General features: G+C 51.9%; 1 protein-coding gene across 6 annotated transcripts in view; it reads left to right on the top strand.

The window, feature by feature from the left end:
• The first annotated feature begins 8,398 nt into the window (after positions 1–8,398).
• EPB41L4B (erythrocyte membrane protein band 4.1 like 4B) overlaps positions 8,399–21,925 on the top strand; it is a 113,136-nt gene continuing 99,609 nt past the window's right edge. For 3 of the 6 annotated variants that reach the window (XM_036433079.2, XM_036433080.2, XM_036433081.2), the window contains exon 1: positions 8,401–9,317. In XM_036433079.2, coding sequence (XP_036288972.1) covers positions 9,018–9,317 — 300 coding nt within the window. In that variant the 5' untranslated portion in view covers positions 8,401–9,017. Of the gene's footprint in view, positions 9,318–21,925 lie in introns of all 6 variants that reach the window. The other 3 variants (XM_036433082.2, XM_036433083.2, XM_036433084.2) reach the window with 3 other exon arrangements.

Genomic DNA, 21,925 nt, shown 5'->3' on the forward strand with positions numbered 1-21,925 from the left:
CATAAGTGCCGATGGACTTAGGTTTATAACTGGGATGTGGGCCGGGCCTCGGGGGTGGCTTCCAGCTTTGGTCCCTCTGTGGGAACTCCCTTTGTCAGAGTCTTACAGTTTTCATGTTTAGGACTTTGGTTCACTTTGAGTTCATTTTCATGGACAGTAAAACCTCAGGGTCCAACTTCCTTCTCCCATCCGGCCCGGCACCACTTATTACAAACAATGCCCTTTGCTGCGTGGCTGTGCTGGAGCAGAGCTAGAAGCACAGCTGTCAGACACTGCGTGGACGGCTTTTTCATAGTAGTAGAGTGTGTGCCCCAGTTTCCCCCAGGCAGTCCTCTCTCTCTCCCAGACCCAGCAGGGCTGTCAGAGGCCAGGCCAGGGGAGCTCCAGGGGGCCTCCCAGATGGGAGGAGGGTGGGTAGGAGGAAAAGGAGAAGGCCTGGGGCATCACCCCAGGGCAGCCCTGCTTCAGTCAGTCATGCTCCTCCCTCTGGAAGCTTCGGCCACACCTGACCTGCCTGGCTCCCGGACTGCCCAAACCGGTTTGCAGGGTTTCTGTTCACTGGGAGCTGGTTCCCTGTGCACACTGATATTCTCTCTCTCTCTCTCTCTCTCTCTCTCCTCTCTCTCTCTCTCTCTCTCTCTCTCTCTCTCTCTCTCTCTCTCTCTCTCTCTCTCTCTCTCTCTCCTTCTCCCTCTGTCTCTCTCTCTCTCTGACTCCAAGAATTCTGTCATCTTCACCAGTGCCCCTGTCGTCAGCCCTGCTGAGAGATTATAAATGAGAGAACCACTTGGCCTGTTTCTTTCTGCTCTGAGGGCAGGGGAAGGGATGGATTGGAGAGAGAGAGGCTGCCGGGGGGACTGAGGCAGTGGTCCAGGGGATAATTTCTAGCATAGACTGTCATGGTCCGAGGAAGGCCCTGCCCACACCAGGAAAGTCTCCTTGCCACTGCTCTCTGCTCTTCGCCTTAAGATGGAATACTAATCTGATTGGCTGGGCTCCAGGGAGGCGGTTGGGTCAAGTTTACTTGTGCGTGGGGTCACGGAGCATGAAGAGAAATGGCACACAAGAATGCGGTTCTTGCTTTCACCCACACCTACATACGATGAGAAGAGTAAGTCTCTAGTCAGCTACTGACCAGAGGAAGAACCATCCCCCAGACCAAGGAGACCTTAGGGAGGGGGAAGGCCCCGGGCTCGAGCCGGGCCTCAGCCTGGAGCTCTGGCTGCTGGGCAGGCCTGGCAACTACAAAGCACAGCTTGAACCTCCTACCATGGGCCCTTGGTGCCTGTTCCCTTGGGAATCTCTGGGCCGAGGGGGGTGGGGTGGGGGTGTCAGGGCAGGGCAGGTCTCCAGTGGCCCCCATCTTAATATCATTACAACCCCTGCCTTTATTTCTAAAAGTGTCATCCAAAGGGAGACAGGGGCAGGGCGGGGCGATGAAAGGAAAAAAGGAGAGGGTGGAGCCTGGAAGGTCAGAAACCAGCTCTGGGGAGAAAAGAAGAACCAGGGCCCCTCCCAGTGAGTCAGGGCGGGTGGGAGCTGGCGTGGCTGCAGGGAAGGGCCGGGTTTCAGTGTGGAGACGGCACTGAGGGAGGGAAGGAGGCCCAGCCAAGGAGCTGTGGGATGCGGGTTCCCATCCTGGCCTGGCCTGCTGCTTACCAGCCCTGTCACCTGGGGCAAGTCCCACACCACCTGCGAGTCCCGGTTTCCCCGGCTGTCACCCAGGGCCATGCCGTCCCCCAGCCAGGGCTGTCAGGCAGGGTAATTACATGTGGTCATGTCTGCGGCAGCACTTCATAAACCAGCAGCTTCCACAAGGCAGCCAGCAGTGTTATCCTTCCTATTGTTCCCTTGGGAATGAGGAGCAGGTGCCTCTGAGAAGCATTTGTCTGTCCTCAGCTCCACCCGGCTCCTCTCTGTCCAGCCTTCCCTCCAGCTTCGGAAAATGCCACTGACTCCTCCCCCCACCCAAATAGTCCCTCTGGTTGTTGCTCCCTGGTGCCCCCTCATCCCTTTGGATTCTTCCTTTCTACAGGCTTCTTCCTTTCTCCCCTACCCCTCCCCTCTGCATTTGGATTGGCCTCCCCAATATTAAAATCAGAACTTTGTTCCTCAAACCTTTGCTTGGTCGGTCCCCTTGCTCTTCTAGCTACTGCCCAATCCCATCCTTTGTCCAGCCTTGTACTTTTACAGGGTTTTGCAGTTTATAAAGCTTTGTTCCTTTTGTTTGTTTGCCTCAATTGCCTGTTATGTCATATCACTGTCATAGCAAAGCTCTGAGGTTATAGTGCTCACCCATTCTACAGATGAGAAGAGTAAGCCTCAGACTAGACTTCAGCAGAAGTCCCATGCTCTTTCTTTGATCACTCACTGCCTCCCTTTGATGCTAAACTAGCTTTCAGGGTAAGTGGTTTGGATCTACCATCTCCATTTCCCTGCCTTCATTTTCTCTTAATCCCATGTAGCCATTGTACCCTCTTAAAGATCGCCATGGCCCAACTCCTCCCCAGTGAGCCCTCTCTTGAGGCCACTCCTAGGGGCCTCACACCCAGACCACCTTCTCTCAAAACCTTCGGGGCAAGCACCTGACTCTGCCCACCTGCCTTCTCTGTCTTCTCTTGGCTTTCCTTGGCTCGGACTAGGACTTGAAGTCTCCCACAGAGAAAGAGGTGTGTCTGGGTCTGGGCACCTTGGTTTTGCAATGTCAGCCCAGGTGAATCACGGGACCCTCACCTAGGAATGTGCTTCCGTTTTGAGTTATGGCAGGTTTTCAAAAGCACATTCCACGACCAGCAGCAGCCCAGCCGCTAAGGGCTTTACCCGAAAGAACAACTCACCTTGGTTTTGACCAACTTGGCAGAAGACAGGTTTTCGATTTGATGGCAAATAGGATCAGGGCTGTCACACCTTGAGACTTGGCTGGACATGGGAAAGTTCATGCTGGCAGTTTGGGACAGAGCAAAAAGAACCAATAGGACCAAGTGGAGCAAGGACGAGGGATATGAGGCCAGCTATAGGTAACAGGGGTGATGTCTAGTCCTGTGTTGTCCAATGGTGACCACTAAACATAGGAAGCTATTTAAGTAATTAAAATTAAATATTTGGTCCTTTAGTTGCACTATAGTGCTCAATAGTTTACCTGTGGCTAGTGGCTGCCATATTGGGTAGCACAGATATAGAATGTTTCCAATCATTCCAGGAAGTGCCATTGGACGGCACTGGTTTTAGACCAGTGGATAGAAAAGGTAAGCAGATGGCTCAGAGAGAGTAAGAGACAGAAAAGTGCCTCAGGAATGGCTGGGAAAGGGGTGGCATCAGAGAAGAGGCAGGGTGGCAGCAGGGGCAGCCCTGTAAAAATGTCCCCCTCCTCTCTGTGCGCATCTGCAGTATAAACGTTAGGGCAATTGCATCGGACTCCCATGTGTTTCTCCAAAGAGGAGGCACGTCCTTCAGGGAAGAAATGAGTCCTCAGGTAGGAAGCCCAGGCCAGGGCTGGCATCGGGAAAGTGGGGGGCACTCCTGTTTCCAGATATTGATCTCTTGAGTCTAGGCAGAGGGCTGGAGAGTATATGTTTGGAACAGGGAGCTAGAGAATAGGTGCAAAGGTGGAAGTCAGAAACATGACCTGGAGCAGGGGGAAAAGATGGGTTAAACATTTAAATTCAGGACTCAATTGTAGTCACCAAAATGTCCTTCTGTTATTGCCACTTAGATGACTTATTAACTCTCCATTTATTTCTGTACAGTTTGGTAAGGAGCATTGTTTTTGCTAATTATTTACTTGAAAATGAATCCTTTAAGCCATGGGGGGGGGGGGGGGGGAAGTGAGCGCCTATTCAAAACGATGCTTATATCCCTTACTCAGCAAAGAGACTTGGAGAATCTCCCCGCTAAATGTATTCACTCCTTAAATTGTAAATTCCAGGGAGTAGCTTCAGGCACGGCTGGATCCAGGCAGTCAAAATGAAACGGTCATCAGAAAGATGTCTCTCTCTCATGCTTGCCTTTGCTTCTCTGTGTGTTGCTGTCATCCTCAGACTTTCTCCAGGGGGTGTCAAGGTGGGCCCGCATGAAGGAGCTCCTGGCCCAATACTGCTGGTTCCCTATAGTTTCTACAAGCATTGCATCGGCCTGGCATGAGTTACTGCCCATTCTTGAGCCAGCAACAGGTAGCTGGGAAATGCAAGGCTCTAATTAGCCAGGCCTGATCATGTGCCATAGCTGAAACACTGCTGGGCAGCTTCACCTAGACCCGTGGTCGGCAAACTGCGGCTCACGAGCCACATGCGGCTCTTTGGCCCCTTGAGTGTGCCTCTTCCACAAAATACCATGGCCTGGGTGAGTCTATTTTGAAGAAGTGGTGTTAGAAGAAGTTTAAGTTTAAAAAATTTGGCTCTCCAAAGAAATTTCAATCATTGTACTGTTGCTATTTGGATCTGTTGACTAATGAGTTTGCCAACCACTGACCTAGACCATTAGGGTTCTTTTTTTTCTTTTTAAAAAATAGTGTATTGACTTTTAGAGAGACAGCAGGGAGAGGGAGAGAGAGAAACACTGATAAGAGAGAAACATGAATCAGCTACCTCCTGCATGCCCCCTACCCAGGACTGAGCCTGAAACATGGGCATGTGCCCTTGACTGAGATTGAACTAGCAACCTTCTGTGCATGGAAGATGCTCAACTAACTGAGCCCCACCAGCCAAGGCAACCACTGGGCTTCTAGTAGTTGTGCATAGTAACCTAAAGAAGGAAAGTGGATGCTAAGCTGGCAGACAACTCTAACACAGTCTTTAACTAGTAATAGTTGTTGTGAAACAACAGCAGAAAGGTTCGATCAGCATGTTTTCCCTATTGTGGTAAAACTGGTATACAACATTGTATATACATCAGGTGTACATTATAATTCAGCATTTGTATACACTACATAATGATCATCCCTGTAAGTCTAGTTATCCTCCGTCACCGTACAATTGATCCCCTTCACGCATTTTTGCCTGCTCCCAGAAGCCTATGCTTACTGGAATTGTAGGAAAGGCTTTGTGGTACATATCGGGTCTAGTAATAATTAATGTCGTTTTTCAACATGCGTTTAAAATCTTGCTTGGCGTTGACTTGTATTGACATAACCTTCAAACACGTGGTATCTATAGAACGTGTGAAGTGCAATTAACAAGTTTTGCTTGAAAAAGTTTGTGTTTGGTTTGGTTTTTGTTGCAAAACTAGGGCTAAGAAGATGGCGGATGAAGAGCATATTCGGCACTGCATGCTTTAAGAGTTCCAATTAGGAAGAAAAGCAAGTGAGGCTGCAAAACACATCTGTAGTGCTCTTGGTCAAGATGCAGTTAGCGCCAGAAAATGCCAGCGTTGGTTTGAGAAATTTCGCGAGGGAAATTTTTCGTTAGATGACAAGAGTGGTCGAGGCAGCGTGTCCAATTTTGATCAAGAAGCTCTTCAAGCTCTTTTGGTGCAAAATCCTCAAATTACACAACAAGAGCTTGTGACAACTTTAAATTGTTCACAAAAAACAATTTCCAATCAATTGCGTGCACTTGGCAAAGTCCAAAAGTTTGGAAAATGGGTTCCTCATGAGTTGACCGACAACAACCGTAATCAAAGAGTCACAATTTGCAGTTCGCTCCTCTCTCGTCAAAACCGTTTGCCGTTTTTAGAGCAAATTGTTACCGGAGATGAAGAATGGGTGCTGTATGTTAATTTGAAAAGGCAGCCTCAATGGTTGGACAAAAATGAGGCTCCGCAGCCCATGCCAAAACCTGACTTGCATGCGAAAAAAGTGATGATGTGTGTTTGGTGGAATTTTAAAGGAATTCTTCATTATGAACTTTTACCATCTAACCAAACCATTACAAGTGCAGTGTATAGTGCCCAATTGGAAAGGTTAGCCCAAGCTTTAAGAGAAAAAGAACCCGCGCTGATTAATCGGAAGGGCGTAATTCTTCACCACGATAACGCACGACTGCATACTGCAAGAATCACTGCTGAAAAACTGCGCCAGTTGGAATGGGAAGTTCTCCCTCAACCTGCATATTCTCCTGATATTGCCCCTTCCGATTACCATTTGTTTCGTTCTTTGCAAAACTTTCTTCTTGAAAAAAAATTTAATAATGAAGAATGCCTCAAAAATGCATTGACCCAATTTTTTGCATCAAAATCACAAGAATTTTACAACAGAGGGATTAAAATGATTCCTGAGCGTTGGGCACAAGTAGTAGAAAACAACGGCAACTATATTGTTGATTAAATTTTGTTGTATTGTTTAAATAAATTCGATTTAAAAAAGTATTAGAAAACGACATTAATTATTACTAGACCTAATAGTAAGGTCTCAATAAACGTTTATGGGAAAAACAATTCACAGGGGGAGTAAATAGGAACAAACATTAAAGTGTAATGTTGTTCTAAGGGGAAAGAAAAGGAGTCGGAATGAGGGCACAAATTTTATTGAGTCTAGGAAATGAGCCAGGAAACCAAGGGTCGGGATAAATGGCACATTTCTGAAAGGAGCTCCTCAGAGACAGTAAGGGCTGTTTAATTAACATGTGAAACTGCTTTACTCTGGAGGAGGGAGTGCGTAAGGAACTCTCTCCAAGGTGTGCTGATGACACAAAGCTCTGGAGTAGTGATGGGAGGCACGGTGGGACGTTCGCACGAAGCTGAGGAGGTGGGGATGGAAGTGGTAGCCGAGGAGAAGGCAAGAGGTAGCTTTAGAGATGGAATTCCAGACAAAGCCTGTGAAGTTGAGGACATCAAGCTCATACAGCACTTCTGACCAAGGAAAAGACCTGGTAGACCGTTTCTTGAGAACTTCAGCCCAGGATGGTTCAAGAAAAAAACAACAACAACAAAAAAAAACACCACAGGTGAAATACTGGGGATTCTGAATTACAGTTTGTGGACCAAAAGGCCCATAAAAGAATGACGTGTTGACAGGTGTGTGTGCACTTCTGGCCCATTGATACTGAGCAGGGAGGTCTGAGAACTGGCAACTCAACAATTTGAAGGGCTGGTTAGAGAGCTCAGGCTGTTGTGCCAAGTCTTGTGGGGAGGGGAGCAGAGCAGGTGTCTGAAGGCTGATTGGAGATGCGCCCTCAGAGGTAACTGTCATACATCAGACTCCTGTAGAGTCACAAGGGGTACACTCAAAAACAAGCGAGGATACTGGCTGCTGCCATTCAGAAACTGAGACCTCGGGCAAAGATATTACTTGTCTAAGCTCCAAGCCACACCAAAATCAATAGGGATAAATAGAACTACCTAGCAGGGTGGGAGTGAGGATTAATGAAAATATCATCCATGAAATCACCTAAGACAGTACCTGATCCTCAATAAATATCTTTTCTTTTCTTTTTCTTTTTTTTAAGGAGGGTGGTTGCTTCCTGACTTCACCCCTCCCTTTTTCTCTGTCCCTTTTGCTGTGGCCACTGCCCCTGACCAGGCCTCTTAGAAACCTTCATGGCTTGTCCATCAGGCCACATGCCTCAGCCTGGCAGTAGTTAGGAGCAACAGCTTTGAAGTCCTGCACAGGAGTCCCTGTGAGCCATGGAATCTGGAGCAAGGCTTTTAAGCTCCCTAAGCTTCGATTTCCTCCTTTGTCCGGTGGGGATCAAATCGTCTATTGAACCGGGCTGTCCTGAGGATTAAGTGAGATGATGAATGGAAAGGGTTTAGCACAGCGTCAGGCACACAAAAAGGTAGTCTTTTTCATCTCAAGAGGCCTGACCTCCTTTACATTCCTCCCAGCAACACTGGACAAACCCTTCTCCCCGAAGCAGGCCTTGGACCTGTACCCCTGAGGGGCAGCTCTGCTATTCCCAGTGAGTCCTATACTGTTCTTTCTCGAGCCTCTACTTTCTCTACTTTGCTTCCCAGTCATTTGTTCAGCCTTTACTAGCCTTCTGGGTTATTTTTGCAGGCCTCTGACTCAATCCTGGACACGAGTTCCTTGAGGACTGGAGTTTCTCTGTGTAGTAAGTTGCAGAGGTACTCTCTCTCCTTGCCCAGCCTCAGTTTCCTTATCTGGAACGATCCCGTTGGACTGCAGTGGCTGAAAGGGCCCTAACAGCTCTGAGATCTTAAGAGGATCCAACTTAATCAAGTAGCAGGGATCTTGTGGATGACAGGGTCCACCCCGCTCCTCTTCCAGAGGGGAAACTGAGGGTCAGGAGGGCCTCCACTTTCATGCTCTCTCTGGCCTCGGGGCCAGGCTTCCGGAGGGCATACAGCCCAGTCTTCCTAGCCATGCACCGGGGAGACTCTCAGGCGTCTCCAGGGCTCGGGGCGCCGGAAACACGTGTGTGCTCACCTACGTGTACACACGTGAGCACACCTACAGCTGCAGGGGACCCCGGGGCCGGCAGGGGGCGGCAGAGACTCGGTTTGCGATAACCGGGCGCAGCCCCGAGGGAGGAGGGTGTGCTGCAGTCCGGGCGGGCGGCGGTGGTGGGAGCCGGAGGTGCAGCCTCCCAGGTGGGAGGCGGGGGCTGCGGGCGCAGGAGAAGGCGCCTGGGGAGCGGGCGCTCGGCGGGGGCCCCCCTCCGGCCCCGGGCACGGCGCGGCGAGGGGGAGCGAGCGCGCGGGGAGCACGCAGGCGCCCTGCTCCGGCTGGCCCTTGGCCGACGCGCGGCGCGGGAGCACCCGCAGCCCGCCCCACGCCCCCCGCATCTCCGGGCCGCCCGGCTCGGCCGTCGGGAGCGGCCCCTCGGCGGGGAGCGCAGGCCGCCAGCCGGGAGCGTCCGCGGCGACAGCGGCGACAGCGGCGGGACGGCTCCGGGGCCGCCCCAGCGCGCCCGCCCGCCCGCCCGCGGCCACTCGCAGGCGGCGCCGGCCCGGCCCGCGCGCCCCGCAGGCAGCCGGAGCGCGGCCGCGGCCTCCCCGGGAGCGAGCCCAGCGCCGCAGCCCGCGGGAGGAGGCGCCGGCCGCCGCGGGCGCTGACGGCGTCGCGGGGAGCTCCCGGGCGGCGGCGGCGCAAGGGGCGGAGGCAGGGGGCGCCCCCAGCCAGGATGCTGCGGTTCCTGCGCCGGACCTTTGGCCGCCGCTCCATGCAGCTCTACGCGCGGGGCGCGGCAGGGCGCGGGGCCGCCGGGCTGGGGGACGAGCGCGACGGGGGGCCGCGGGGGGGCCCGGCCGCCGCCGCCTCGCCGCTGCCCGCCGCGCCCGGGGGCAGCGTGTTCCCGGCCGGCGGGGGGCCCCTGCTCACGGGCGGCGCGGCCGTGCACATCTCCGCCGCCGGCGCGGCCAAGGCCACCCTGTACTGCCGCGTCTTCCTGCTGGACGGGACCGAAGTGAGCGTGGACCTGCCGGTGAGTGGCGGGACGGGGCCGGTCTGGGCGCCGGCACCCCGCGCCCCTTGGGGCAGCCCCCTCCTCCTGTGTTCTTGTTTGTTTTTTTTTTCGTCTTTGGTGCGCTCCCCTTGCACCTTTCCGAGGATCCCCTCCCCCTTCTCCTGGGAGGACGACTCAACCCTGGTTCCCTCTGGAGCCACCCCGTCCCGGTCACGGGGCCCCATCCCCGGCCCGCGCCCCCTCCTTGGTACACTGCCTGGCTGGCTTACACACCTTCTCGGGCTCCCACCTCGTCCTTTGGGGCTCAGCCCTTCCCTGCGCACCCACTCCCCCGGAGTCCCCCCCAGACCCCGCCTCCCCGGCGCCAGTGACAGGTGCTCCCCTCCGTTCCCCAGATCCCAGCGGGGCCTGGATTGTTGGTTAGAAAATGTCAAAGTGATGCGGTGCTGCCCTGGCGTGGCCCGCTTGCCCCCCACCCCCACCCTCCTACCTCCCACAATAGCCCCCAGGCCTTAGAGAACCGGGAGGGAGGAAAAGCTCGCACACTTGCTGCCCGGCAGGTGCCAAATGTGGGAGGGAGTCAGGGGACCCTTTCTGCTCTGTCCTGATCCCCTCTCAGTGCTCCACCGGACCCCACCCTCCCCAGGAGCCCCTTGGCGCTAACTCTGAAATCCACTCTCTCGGACCTGGCCAACTTGGAGCTGGCGGAGCCCTGGCCGGGGCGCCGGGAGTCGGCCCCGGGGCGCCCACGGGGGCTGGCGCGCCAGACTTCACCCGGGTCTCCGCGCGTCGGGCGCTCCGGCCCGAGTCCCCGGCCACCCGCCCACAGGTGGTTGCACCGCCTCCCTCCAGGAGAGCTAGGCCGGCGCTACCGTCCCCGCCTGGCCCGCCGGCCGGCTACCCACGCGTCTCTCTAGCCCGGGGGCCGGATCTGATCAAGTCAGATCTGCACATTAAAGGGGCGCCTGCTGTGCACCGGGGCGCTGCGGCAGATGGTGCCTTCGGGGAGCTTTGGGTGTGACCGAGGACAGGGCAGTGATTGAGCTTTAGATGCATATGACAGACCATCTCCAAGGTTTCAAGGGAGAAAAATAACATCCCCGGACTTAACAAAAACAAAAACAACAACAAAAAAACCGCATGTAGGCCCTTCCGGGTGGGAGAAAATCATTGGACCTCATTTAGAGAACTGGGAACATGTAATGGTTTTAGATGGGAAAATCAGAGCCTGCCTGGCTTGGGGTTTAGTGCTTCCCTCTGTAGGTTTAATTTTGAGACAGTTTCAGTTTATGGCAGTTTCATTTTTTTTTTTTTTATGGCTCATAGTGCTTGCTCTTCAGAGGATATCATTTTGTTATGATAATACCCTTTTGTGTGTTTTTTATGCTGTTTTTTGTTTTTGTTTTTTTACTCATGAAAAAAGGAGCTACATTCCTGTGCTTTAGAGCTGTTGTTTAAAATAGCATTAAAATGTTGCTGCCGCCCAGGATGGAGGCTCCTTAGTTTTTATTTAGCTGGGAGAGGAGGCCTGGAGAGCCGGGAGGAGGGCAGCGGGGAGCAGGCGGCCTCCGGAGTGGGCAGCCTATGTGTGGCAAGGATGTGGCGCATTTTGCATCTCCGCTCTGGGAGAGAGAGGGATGCTCTCCTTGGGAACTTCCCCGGAGATGGTTGGTTTGTGAAATGTATTGCTCCTGTCAGGTTTGTGCGACAGGCTTCAGTGGCGTTTCTGGGGTGAATAATGCCAACTGCGTAAAGTGCATCCGTGGCGAATAAACCTGAGCCGGTCAGGGCAGCAATGCTGACTTACTATACCTGGTGGAGCCCTTAAGGTGGTGAGGGTGAGGGTAGTTTGCACCCTAAAAGCTTTCTTCACTTTATAAAAGGCTGTTTGACAGATTCATTCACCAAGGTTTCTTATGATGGCAGATGCTGCGATGCTTTAGGGTGTGATTTAGTGAGCCCCAAATTTTATTTACACACACACACACACACACACACACACACACTGTCCAAAGGCAAATAAAAAGGAAATCCGGGCTCTTGTCATGTTAGGCAGCTGGAGTGCAGGGAGGATGAAGAAAAATCACCAGTGAGCATGGCTCACCGGTTTAAAGATTTATTACATATCAGAGCTGCGTCTCAGTCTCCTACGCGCATCTTCCCGGATCAGAGTTTTCGTTCTTGTAATTCATCCTCAGAGTTGCGTGGTTAGCGCCAGGCAGCCAGCTCCCCATGAACTTGTAGCACAGGTGCTCCTTCCTCAGACCCTTCTCACCAGGCTTTTTTATGCTGTCGTGTTTTCTTGGCATCTGGCCCCATTATTCACTTCTGCATCCCTGGATTTTTACCACTTCCTGGGCTCTGGTGTTGCGTGGCTGCCTGGCACACAGGTAGGATTTACCTTTGACCGCCATAACCTGGATTTTCTGTCTCCAGCCATTTCCATGGGCACTTGCCAAGCTAACGATAGCTCCTTTGTAATTAAAACCCTCTGGTGGTGGTAGCTTCAAGAATGTCTTTGTTAAGCACACTAAACGTGGTTATGCATTGGCACAGGCCTTTTTTTTTTTTTTTTTTTTAAAGCCCTGGTCTGGACACGTGTGTTCTGAAATGGCCTCGTATGCAGCACCCACCTCTGTGTGACTGTGCCAGAGCACCTCGGTGTTCAGGTCAGTCAACATTTAGTGGGTGTCTCCCGTGTACCCAGCGCCGAGCTGTGGAGGGACAGGTGAATGAGAGGTGGCCTTCGGGCTCTTGGGAAACATGTCATTTTGTCCTAAGCGATGCTCTGTGATATGACAGGCTCCCCCAGAGAGGGTGCTGGGGATGGGACAGCCTGGGGGGATTGGGAAAACTTCCTGGAGACTTTGACACTTAAGATGATAGCATCTCCAGCCCAGCTCCCCTGTGCATTTTTAGAATACCATTTTTAGTATGTCACCCATCCCAACAGCTTTCCACAGAGGGTTAACTTCTTGGCCAAGCCACAGCCCAGTTGTTATGTCTAATAAGGGGAGAAGCAACTGTCATTGTCTTCTCCAGCGATCCTCTCCTCAAGGAGCCCCTTGTCTGGTGGTGGGCTGCGGTCCCTTGCACACCTGTGTGTTCTTAACCTTTGCTGTGGATAGTCGCTGCTTTCTCAGTCCTTGATATGATGCGAATTAAAGGATATATATATATATATATATATATATATATATACACACATACATATATATATATATCCTCACCCTAGGATATTTTCCCATTGATTTTTAAACAGAGTGGAAGAGAGAGGAAAAGAAAGAGAGAACTATCGATGTGAGAGAAGCATATCCATTGGTTGCCTCCTGCATGTGCCCTGACCAGGGCCAGGGCTGGGAATGGAGCCTTGCAACTGAGGTGCGTGCCCTTGGCCTGAATCGAACCTGGGACCCTTTGATCCACAGGCTAACGCTCTGTCCACTGAGCCAAATCAGCCAGGGTTCTAGGATATTTTTCTAAACATCCATATGACATGCAGTCCAACGTGGGTTAGCTTTAAAAATCAGCCACCTAGCTGAAAGCGGTTTGGCTCAGTGGATAGAGCATCGGCCTGCGGACTGACGGGTCCCAGGTTCAATTCCGGTCAAGGGCATGTACCTTGGTTGTGGGAATATCCCCAGTGGGGGGATGTGCAGGGGGCAACTGATAGATGTTTCTCTCTCATCGATGTTTCTAACTCTCTATCCCTCTCCCTACCCCTCTGTAAAAAATCAATAAAATATATATATTTTTTTAAATCAGCCACCCAGGAAGTCCTGGGCTCACCCTACCAGCCAGAGTGCCTCCCAGAGCCATCCCTCTCCAGAAAACCTTGCCTTGGAAGATGCCCCTCCTTCATTAGCCCAGCCCTCAGGGGTGGTCTGGTCAGCGGGGCAGGGCTCCCTCCACGTGCCCTAGACTCTCTCCTTCTATTAATGCAGCTGAAGATCCCATCCCTGTGCTTGGCAGCGGCACCCGCTGTTGACTCATATTAGCTCTCTGTTGACTAAATCCCTGGCGTCGCTTCTGCTCGTGCGGCTGTTGCTCAGCCCCGTCTCCCCCCTCCCCTGCACGCACAGTCTCCTAGCAGCTCCCCGTGGAAAGCTGTCAGGGTGCGTGGCTGGCTGGTTAGCACTCCCACTATGCCTCGGAGGGCACGGCTCTGTTGGCCGGTATTGCGTTTGGCGCCGTTGCTTCCATTGTCTCTGGAGCTGTGCGTTGACTCATCGTGGTGCAGAGTAAACACGGAGAGAGTTTCGGGGTTAGCAGAGCCATGGCAACATGGGCAGCCTCGGGCAACATAAGCTCTCTGAGCCTTGACTTTCTGGTCTTTGAAATGGGGGGGTTGGGAGGAGGATAGGGCAAGAAGGATACAAACAACCTCAGTAAGTGGCAGGGTGCTGAAGGGTTGCTGGTAGGTGGTAATCTTATGCCTCATGCCTTCTCTTTGGTCCGTGGGAAGGGTTTGGAAATGTTTCTAGTAATGAACATTAAATTAAAAAAAAATATATATATATATACATATATATATATATATATATATATATATATATATATATATATATATTAACTGTGCCGGGAAGTTTAACCTTTGCTTGGTTCTCCTTGAGTGGATATTGAATGTTGGATGTAGTAGGAGTGATGGTTTTAAAAATTTCACTTTGGATGAGAAAAGAATGTCCCTCCCTCCCCACCTAAACAGAAAAGTGCAGGTTCTTAGGATTTTAGGACTGGAACTTCTGATCTGACGAAACCCACATGACACAACATGGAGGTCAGATGTCTACTTGGGAGTGGAAAGGGACCCTCGGTGCACATACTCCACCCATTATATAGATGGGAAACTGAGGCCCATGACTATGAAGTGACTTCCCTTTAGTTACTCAGTGAAGAGCTGGAATGGGCTACTTTGGGAAGCCCAACTTTCCAGTGTAGGGGCAGTGGTGGTAAGGCAGTCTGATCCCAAGTCCTAATACGGGATCATGGCAGGGAGGCAGGGAGTTCCTGGCTGTTTCAAGTAGGACACATTCCTCCAAACAGTGGCAAACGCCAGCACTTCTTTAACATCAGTGTCCTCGAAGTTCATGTGGGATTTTTTTCCCTCTGGTTTGCAATGCGCAGAATTTCCGATTCTGTGGTTCACAAAGCTGGACTTTTAACAAGAACCCCGGGCGATTCTGGTGAAGGCGGCCCCTTCAAACACCCTGTGAAAAACACCGGCTCTAGAACTGAGAGAACAGAGGGCAGCCCCATTATTTGTTAGAAACTGCTGTAGGCATTGGGGATGGGGATGGAGGTTGGCCCTCTCCGAGCTGAAGGCTGGGAGCACCATACCTGAGTTCTATGGGAGTCCTTTTTGGCCATGGCAGCCTGGAAGCTGGGCTGGAGGAGGGACTCACTCACTTGGTTGCAACAGCCCAGGTGCGTGGTGCTGAGGGCCTGGCCAGGACAAGGGGCAGGGTGCCAGGGCAGTTTGCAGGCTGAGTTCATTGGGTGTATGGGGGCGGGGGAGGGTGGAGGCCTGCCGGAGTCTAGCTTGGAGGTCAAGGGTAGCTTCATCTCAGTCGTGGGGAGACATACGCCAACCTGTAAGACACCCCAGGAAACAGGAGAAGATGGCTCCTCATGCCGCTCTCTCCCGAGGTCCTGGCTGCTGTGGGCACCTTGCCTTGCCCAGGTGTCTGGGTGGCTTGCTGTTTCCTGTCCCTGTGAGCAAAGGTGTTGGCTCAAATTGGCCCAACAGTACTTACCCCCTTCTCTCCCCTCCACCCCCCTCCCGGCTCCAGACCATGACTGAGACCATGGGGAGGGAGCTTTGGATATCTATATGGGTCATGAGTTTGTGTTCAAGGGTTGGGATGGGGGGTTGGGTGGGGAGAAGAGATGTGGATGGTGAACATCCTTCCCAAATGGAATATAGGTATAATATCTCACTCTGTTTCCACACCCCTGGAGAGTCTCTGTGCATATGCAGTGGGGGCAGGGGAGGGAGGTCTATGCCAGGAACATGACTCTGCACCGGTCCAGACCTGAACAAATAGTCACTTGCTAAGCACTTTCACGTGCATAATCTCATAATCTCTCCGAATTCTGTCTCTAACACACCGCTGTGGGTGAAGGCACGGGTCTGTTTCGTTTTGAAATAGCAGCAGGCGGGGGCAGTAGAACTTCCCCTTACATTCTTGCACAGGGACTTAGGAAAAAATCCACCGCGTAGCCACAGACATCCGCCCCCCACCATGTGTCCTCTCCGGGCCTGGCTCCCCGCCGGCCTGCCTCCGCCACGCTGCCCAGGCGGAGTGCTCTCTGCGAAGGCACCTGGCCCGTCCGCACTCCGGTCTCCTCCTCGGACCCTGGCCGCTGCGTGCGGGCAGGGCCAGCTGCTGACCCCTCCGTGTGTGTGTGTGTGTGTGTGTGTGTGTGTGTGTTTCAGATTGGCGAGCACTTTCCTCCCTCACTTTCCCTTCACACTAGAACATGTTTCAAGCAGAAGGATTAGGACATGTAGGGAAGCAGGAGATGTTAAAACATCTAAAACCTCGTCAGAGATAACCACTGTTAAAACGGTGGTGTGTATCCATCTGTACCTTCGCTTTCTGCTTTTAGATATAAATGTGCATTTCAAATGGTGGCTGTATATGGGTTGATGAACATCACTTCCCCCTAACCCCCTCCACCCCCACTCCCACCTTCAGCACCATATGTAGACCCTGTGTCCCTTTGCCCTCTCACTCCTTTACATTTCCTAGGCACTGTGGCTCCCGAGCCACATGCAGCTCTTTGGCCTCTTGAGTGTGTCTCTTCCACAAAATACCACGTGCGGGCGCCCACATGCAGTGCGGTTGAAACTTCGTGGCCCATGCGCAGAGGTAGGTTTTTGGCTCTCAAAAGAAATGTCAGTCGTTGTACTGTTGATATTTGGCTCTGTGGACTAGTGAGTTTGCCCACCACTGCCCTAGGACCCTTAGCTGGGACTGGGCATGATAGCTGTGTGCCCTGCAGCCCTGCTGGGGGAGACTCAAGGCCCCCCCCCCCTTTCTCGGAGCCCCTCCCCACCATCACCTCTGCTTTCTGGCAGGATGACAGTCCTGTGGATGTGGCCACAAAGTCACCTTGCATCTGAGGGCTTGTGTTCTCACCATAGGATGTGGGTGGTCACCACTGCCCTGTGCTCTCCTGCGGGGCTTTGAGGCAGGGGAAGCATCAGGGACAAATGCATGGAGCAGCATGGGAGCCCGAAAACCCCCTTCCCAAGGCCCTGGCTCCTTGGTGGTAGGGGACCTCATGAGCCCTGGCTGTGACCCTGAACTTAAAGAGGCGAACGAGGAGCCTTGGGAGAACAGGAGTGTCTCTGGTACTCAGTCAGGGCCAAGGCTTCTTGAACACGGAAGCTACCAAAGTGCTGGGCGAAACGTTTAAATGAATGTCTTGTTGTATTATCTCACAAACTCCCGTGGTGGTTACTATAGTTACCCTGGTTTGTAGAAAGGAGAATCGGGTTTAGCAGACAGTTAAGAAACTTCGTGCTGACTGGTAAAGGTATCCCGGCCTCAAGCTCCACAGTCTGGCCCGGGAAGATCCTCCTGCTGTCAGAGTGGGGTGGGGCCGAGCCTGCCCCTTGACACACACCCCACCCCCCCAACCCCCGGAAGTGAGCCGAAGGTCTCCAACCTGAGAATGTATAATAGGTTCGCCCACAGTGCCTTCTGGTCCGATGGCCATAATTCTTCAACACCGAGGTCAGAAGTGGGCTGCTGTGTTTTTCAAACAGAACCATGTGAAAGTCATCCCAACGAGAAGCATTGGACAGATCCCCCATTTGCTGCATAGTCACTGGCTGGTTTCACTTTGTTCCCTACATCTGTGTGCTTTTGTGTACATGTATGAGCACAGTATGTGTCCTCTTATCCCCCCTTCTCACCCAAGCCTCTCTGACACCCTTCTCACCAGTGTGTGGCCCTCTTTTGTGCTGATTCTGATTTATTTAGATTCACCCCTGATTCTGTGTGTTTACGTGTGTGTGTGAGTGAGGCATGACTAATCTTTATCTCTGCTTGTCTCTTGGGGCTGAGAGCAAACACCTGATATCTTACTTGTTGGCAGTTGTACCTCCAAGGCCAGTGGAATCTGTGTGACTTCCCTTAATTGCCACCGTGTGGGAAGGTATTATTATCCTCCTGACGCATGGTCTCACAGGTGGCCTTGGGCCACTCGGCTAGTTAGGTTCCCTGACTCATCTTCCAGTGCTCTTTCCCCCACCGTGCACACCCAGCCCTTCCTGCCTGCCCTATATGCTCCTTGGAACTCCCTAGGAAGGACAGAATCCTAATGATCCTGCAGACCCCAATTTTCTATCATACCCTTTCCCCTCCCCATCTTTCCTGAACCCCTCCTCTGCCTTTCAGCCTCTTGGCACGTGGGCTCTGCCTGCCGTTTCTCAGCATTTTTATTTTTGCCGGTTCTTTTCCCCAAAGTCATAGCTGGCAGAGTGCCCGGCCTTTCCTTTTTGAAATTAAGAACTGGAAAGTGATATCCCAAGGGCCTGGGCTACCCGTGGGATCATCCAGAGCTTCCTTGTTTCCCAGCCCTGAGCTCGGGCCCAGGGTCCCAGGGTCCCAGGGCCCAGGGGTGGGATTGTCCGTGCTGCAGGCCTGGAGGATGAGGTGCCTGCAGAGTCAGCATCTCTCAGCTCGGTGGTCTCCAGCCTACCTGGTCCGGGATCTGAATGTTGTCCGTATCCATCTTATGGGTGCTCAGGCAGGCGAGGTAGGCCTGACAGTGCCTCTCCTTTATCCCACCTGCTGTCTTGTTCGGCTGCACCTGTCTTGAATTATGGATCCTTTTTTAATTATTATTGATTTCAGAGAGAGAGACACTGATTAGCTGCCTCCTGCACGCCCCACACTGGGGTTGGAGCCTGCAACCGGGTATGTGCCCTGACCAGGAATCAAACTGTGACCTCCTGGCTCCTGGGTTGATGTGAATTATGGATTTTTTAAAATGGTGGTAAAATGTAATAGAATTTACCATTTTAATGTGTATGGTTCAGCGGCATGAAGGATATTTGTATTGTTGGGCAGCCAGCACCACCGTCCATCTTCAGAACTTTTTCATCTTCCCAAACTGAAACTCTGTGCACATTGACCTCCCTCCCTATTCCTCTCTCGCCCCCAGGCCCTGACAACCACCATTCTACTTCCTGTGTCTGTGAACAGGACTATTCCAGGTACCTCCTATAAGTGGGATCTATGCAGTACTTATTCTTTTTTTTTTTTTTTAAATATATTTAATTGATTTTTTTCAGAGAGGAAAGAGATAGAGAGCTAGAAATATTGATGAGAGAGAAACATCGACCAGCTGCCTCCTGCACATCCCTTATCGGGGGATATGCCCGCAACCAATGTATATGCCCTTGACCAGAATCAAACCTGGGACCTTTCAGTCCACAGACCGACACTCTATCCACAGAGCCAAACCGGCTTCGGCCACACAGTACTTCTGCATTTACCTCTGGTCTCTTTCACTTAGCACAATATCTTTAAGGTCCATCCATATTATAGCACATGTCAGAATGTCATGCCTTTTTTATGACTGATTAATATCCCAGTGTATGCATATGCCACACTTTATTTATCCATTTATCTGAGATATGGGTTTCTGTGCTGGTCCGGGCCTTCCTAACTCAGTCCTGCCTGTTCATTAGTGGCACTGCCATTGGGGACGTGGATGTCCCCAGTCCTTCCCTTCTGGCTTTGTTCTTGCCTTTCTGTCATCTCTCCCCTGGGACTGTTGTCCTTCATGCCTACCTCACTCCCAGGTTATCTGGTCTTAGTTTCCCCTCCTTACATTTTCGTCCGAGTGTCTCAGTGTTGCTAGCAAGTCTTCTGTCTAGCACATTCTCTAAACGTTTTCATGATGAAATATAAATGCAAAAGAGTGTCTATGACACGTATAGTGCACAGAAAATTAATATAATGAACATTCGTGTTCCCACTACCCAGCTTAAAAACAAAGACATGCTGTTAAACCTCCCCCCACCCCCACACTCCTCCCAGTCCCATTCCTTTCCCTCCCACTTCCCGAGTTTGTCTTTCATCCCTTCCTTTTCCTATTGGTTTTCCCCAAAACACTCTATGGTTAGTTTTACATGTTTGTGAACTCTATGTAAGTGGAGTTTTCACTCAGTACCGTGTTGTGAGATTCATACAAATTGAGGGCGGTAGCTGTTGTTCTTTCCGCTCTGTAGTTATTCCATTGCAGGGATCTGTTCAAAAGCATCCTTTGTTGGTTGATATGTGGGATGTTTTCCGTTTGGGACTGTTAGGAAAATGCTGCTTTGAACCTTCTGGAATTGGTCTGCTGGTGCACAGATGCGAGCACGTGTTTCTCCTGGGCGGGTGTGTACCCAGGAGCCGGATGGTGGGAGGGTGGTAGACAGGGCCTCTGAAGAGCATCTGGAATTTTCCCCAGAGGCCCAGCAGCATGTCAGAACGTCTGCTGATCCATTCTTCTCCATCCCTTGCTTTTCTGTTTTATTTTTTCAAACTGATGGGGGTTTGTGGGAACTCCTTGCAATCTTTACTTTTCCCCAGCTATTGATGGGGTTTCGTATCTCTGTGCATGCTTATGCACCATCTGTATTTCCTCCTGGAATGCCTCAGTCTTTGTTTTTTGCCTGTTTTTGTTTTTTTGTTTTTAGTGGAGTTGTATTTTTCTCTTGTGTGTAGCTCGTTCCCTGCTGGTCTCTCTGAGCTTGTCTCCCATCCCACGTTCCTCCGCTGAGGTAGTAGCCTTCATGGAACCATAGAGGGCACTTCTCTTCAGTCTGCAGATCCATATGCTCTCAGGCCTTTCCTCTCTAAGGAGGAATTCATGTTTTGACTTCAGTTTTGCTGTGAATGACCAAAAGTCAGTTGCTGCTGGTCGCTCTTGGTGAGCAAGTGCAGGGTTTGATAGTGCTGAGTTCTACAGTTGGCACAGGGAACTGGCCTTATTTTCCTCTTTTTATTTACGTTTATTGGGGTGGCATTGGTTAACAGGGTTATGTAAGTTTCAGGTGTGGATTTCTGTGCTACAGGGTCTGTATATTCCGCTGTGTACCCACCACCAGTCAAATCATCTTCCATCACCACAGATTAGGTCCCCTTCACGCCCCCTTTCCCTCTGGCCGCCACCATACTCTGCTAGTGTCCATGCGTTTCAGTTTTATATCTTCCATGTGAGTGCAGTCATATGGGGAACTGGTCTTATTTTAAGCAAATGAGACAGAGAGAAAATGACAGGCTCCTCGTTTTCAAGAAACTTGAGTGGAGCTAAGTCACTCTACCTGGTGTGAAAAGTGCTATGGAGAATTTTAAATAAGCTCAAAGGGAGGCCCAAGGTGAGGGGAGTGGAGGGGGAAATGGATGACCTAGAAAATTTCAGAGAGAGCAAACAGCGGGAGAACAGCTTTCCTGGTGGCTGGACTGGCATATGCGAAAGCACTGAGGCTTGAAATAATCCCCAAGATTGCTGTTCCTCGCTCAGCGGCTTCCAGGGAGCCCTCGCTCCCCACTGGGCGTTGCTTCTCTGAGAAGGTCGGAATTGCGTCTATAGAAAGTTTTCCGTAGGTTTGTCGAAGAGTGTATTTTCTTCTTCTGTGTCCACCTTCTGTTTCTTCATCAGCTTCCTGACCCTGGTTTGGAATGTCTCCCTTGACCCTGGATTCTTCCCCTGCCTTACTCTACACCAAGTCTGTCAAACTCAGAGGCTAACACGAGCCAAATAAACGAGGCATGCATGTGGTCCGCGGACCGTGAATTTGACGTGCTTGCTCTTCACTCTCCAGGAAGCCCCCAGTGAGCCTTACCAGCAGACACTTTAGGGCAGTGGTCGGCAAACATGTGGCTCTTTGGCCCCTTGAGTGTGGCTCTTCCACAAAATATCTATGCCATTGAAATGTACAGCGCCATGGAAACTTCGTGGTCCATGCGCAGAAGTCGGCTTTCGGCTCTCCAAAGAAATGTCAGTCGTTGCACTGTTGATATCTGGCTCTGCTGACTAATGAGTTTGCCGACCACTGCTTTAAGGAACTCACATCCCATGAACACTTCAGAGAGAAGGGAGACGATGGGGGCAGACAGGAGGGCAGCTGGAACCACTGGGTGTTTCTCTCTGTCCAGGAGCCCCTGGAGTCCTGGGCATGGGCCAGAGCCTCCTTCTGGGTGGGCAGCTCTTTGCCGTCTTGCCTTGGAGCACTCGCAGCTGCGCCATGCCGCCAGCTGCTGCTCACCTGTGGCAAATGAGCGGTAATGAGCGTGTAATAAGGGCACTTTCCCGCACGCCGCCCTCCAGGCTTCTTCTCTCAGTGGCCAGGTGACATTCAGCAAGCCTCTTTGCCTCTCCAAGACCCCCCTGCTTCTTCTGCACGTGAATCATGGTCCAGGAGAAAGAAACATTGTCGCCTGCCCTGTCCCCTGCCCGGGAAATGGGCGTGGGCTTCTCCCCGAAAAGCCCAGGTGAAGGAAAGGCTTACGAGGGTTAGTGATTAACCCGCAGCACATTCTGGCAGCCTTTCACCGGCTGCAGTGCTTTTATCGCTCCTGTGTGCTGGGGCCTGGGACCCAGGGCCCATGCCACCTGTT

This window comes from Pipistrellus kuhlii, unplaced genomic scaffold (genome assembly GCF_014108245.1).
Source record: "Pipistrellus kuhlii isolate mPipKuh1 unplaced genomic scaffold, mPipKuh1.p scaffold_m20_p_12, whole genome shotgun sequence".
In the NCBI taxonomy this organism is placed as follows: domain Eukaryota; kingdom Metazoa; phylum Chordata; class Mammalia; order Chiroptera; family Vespertilionidae; genus Pipistrellus; species Pipistrellus kuhlii.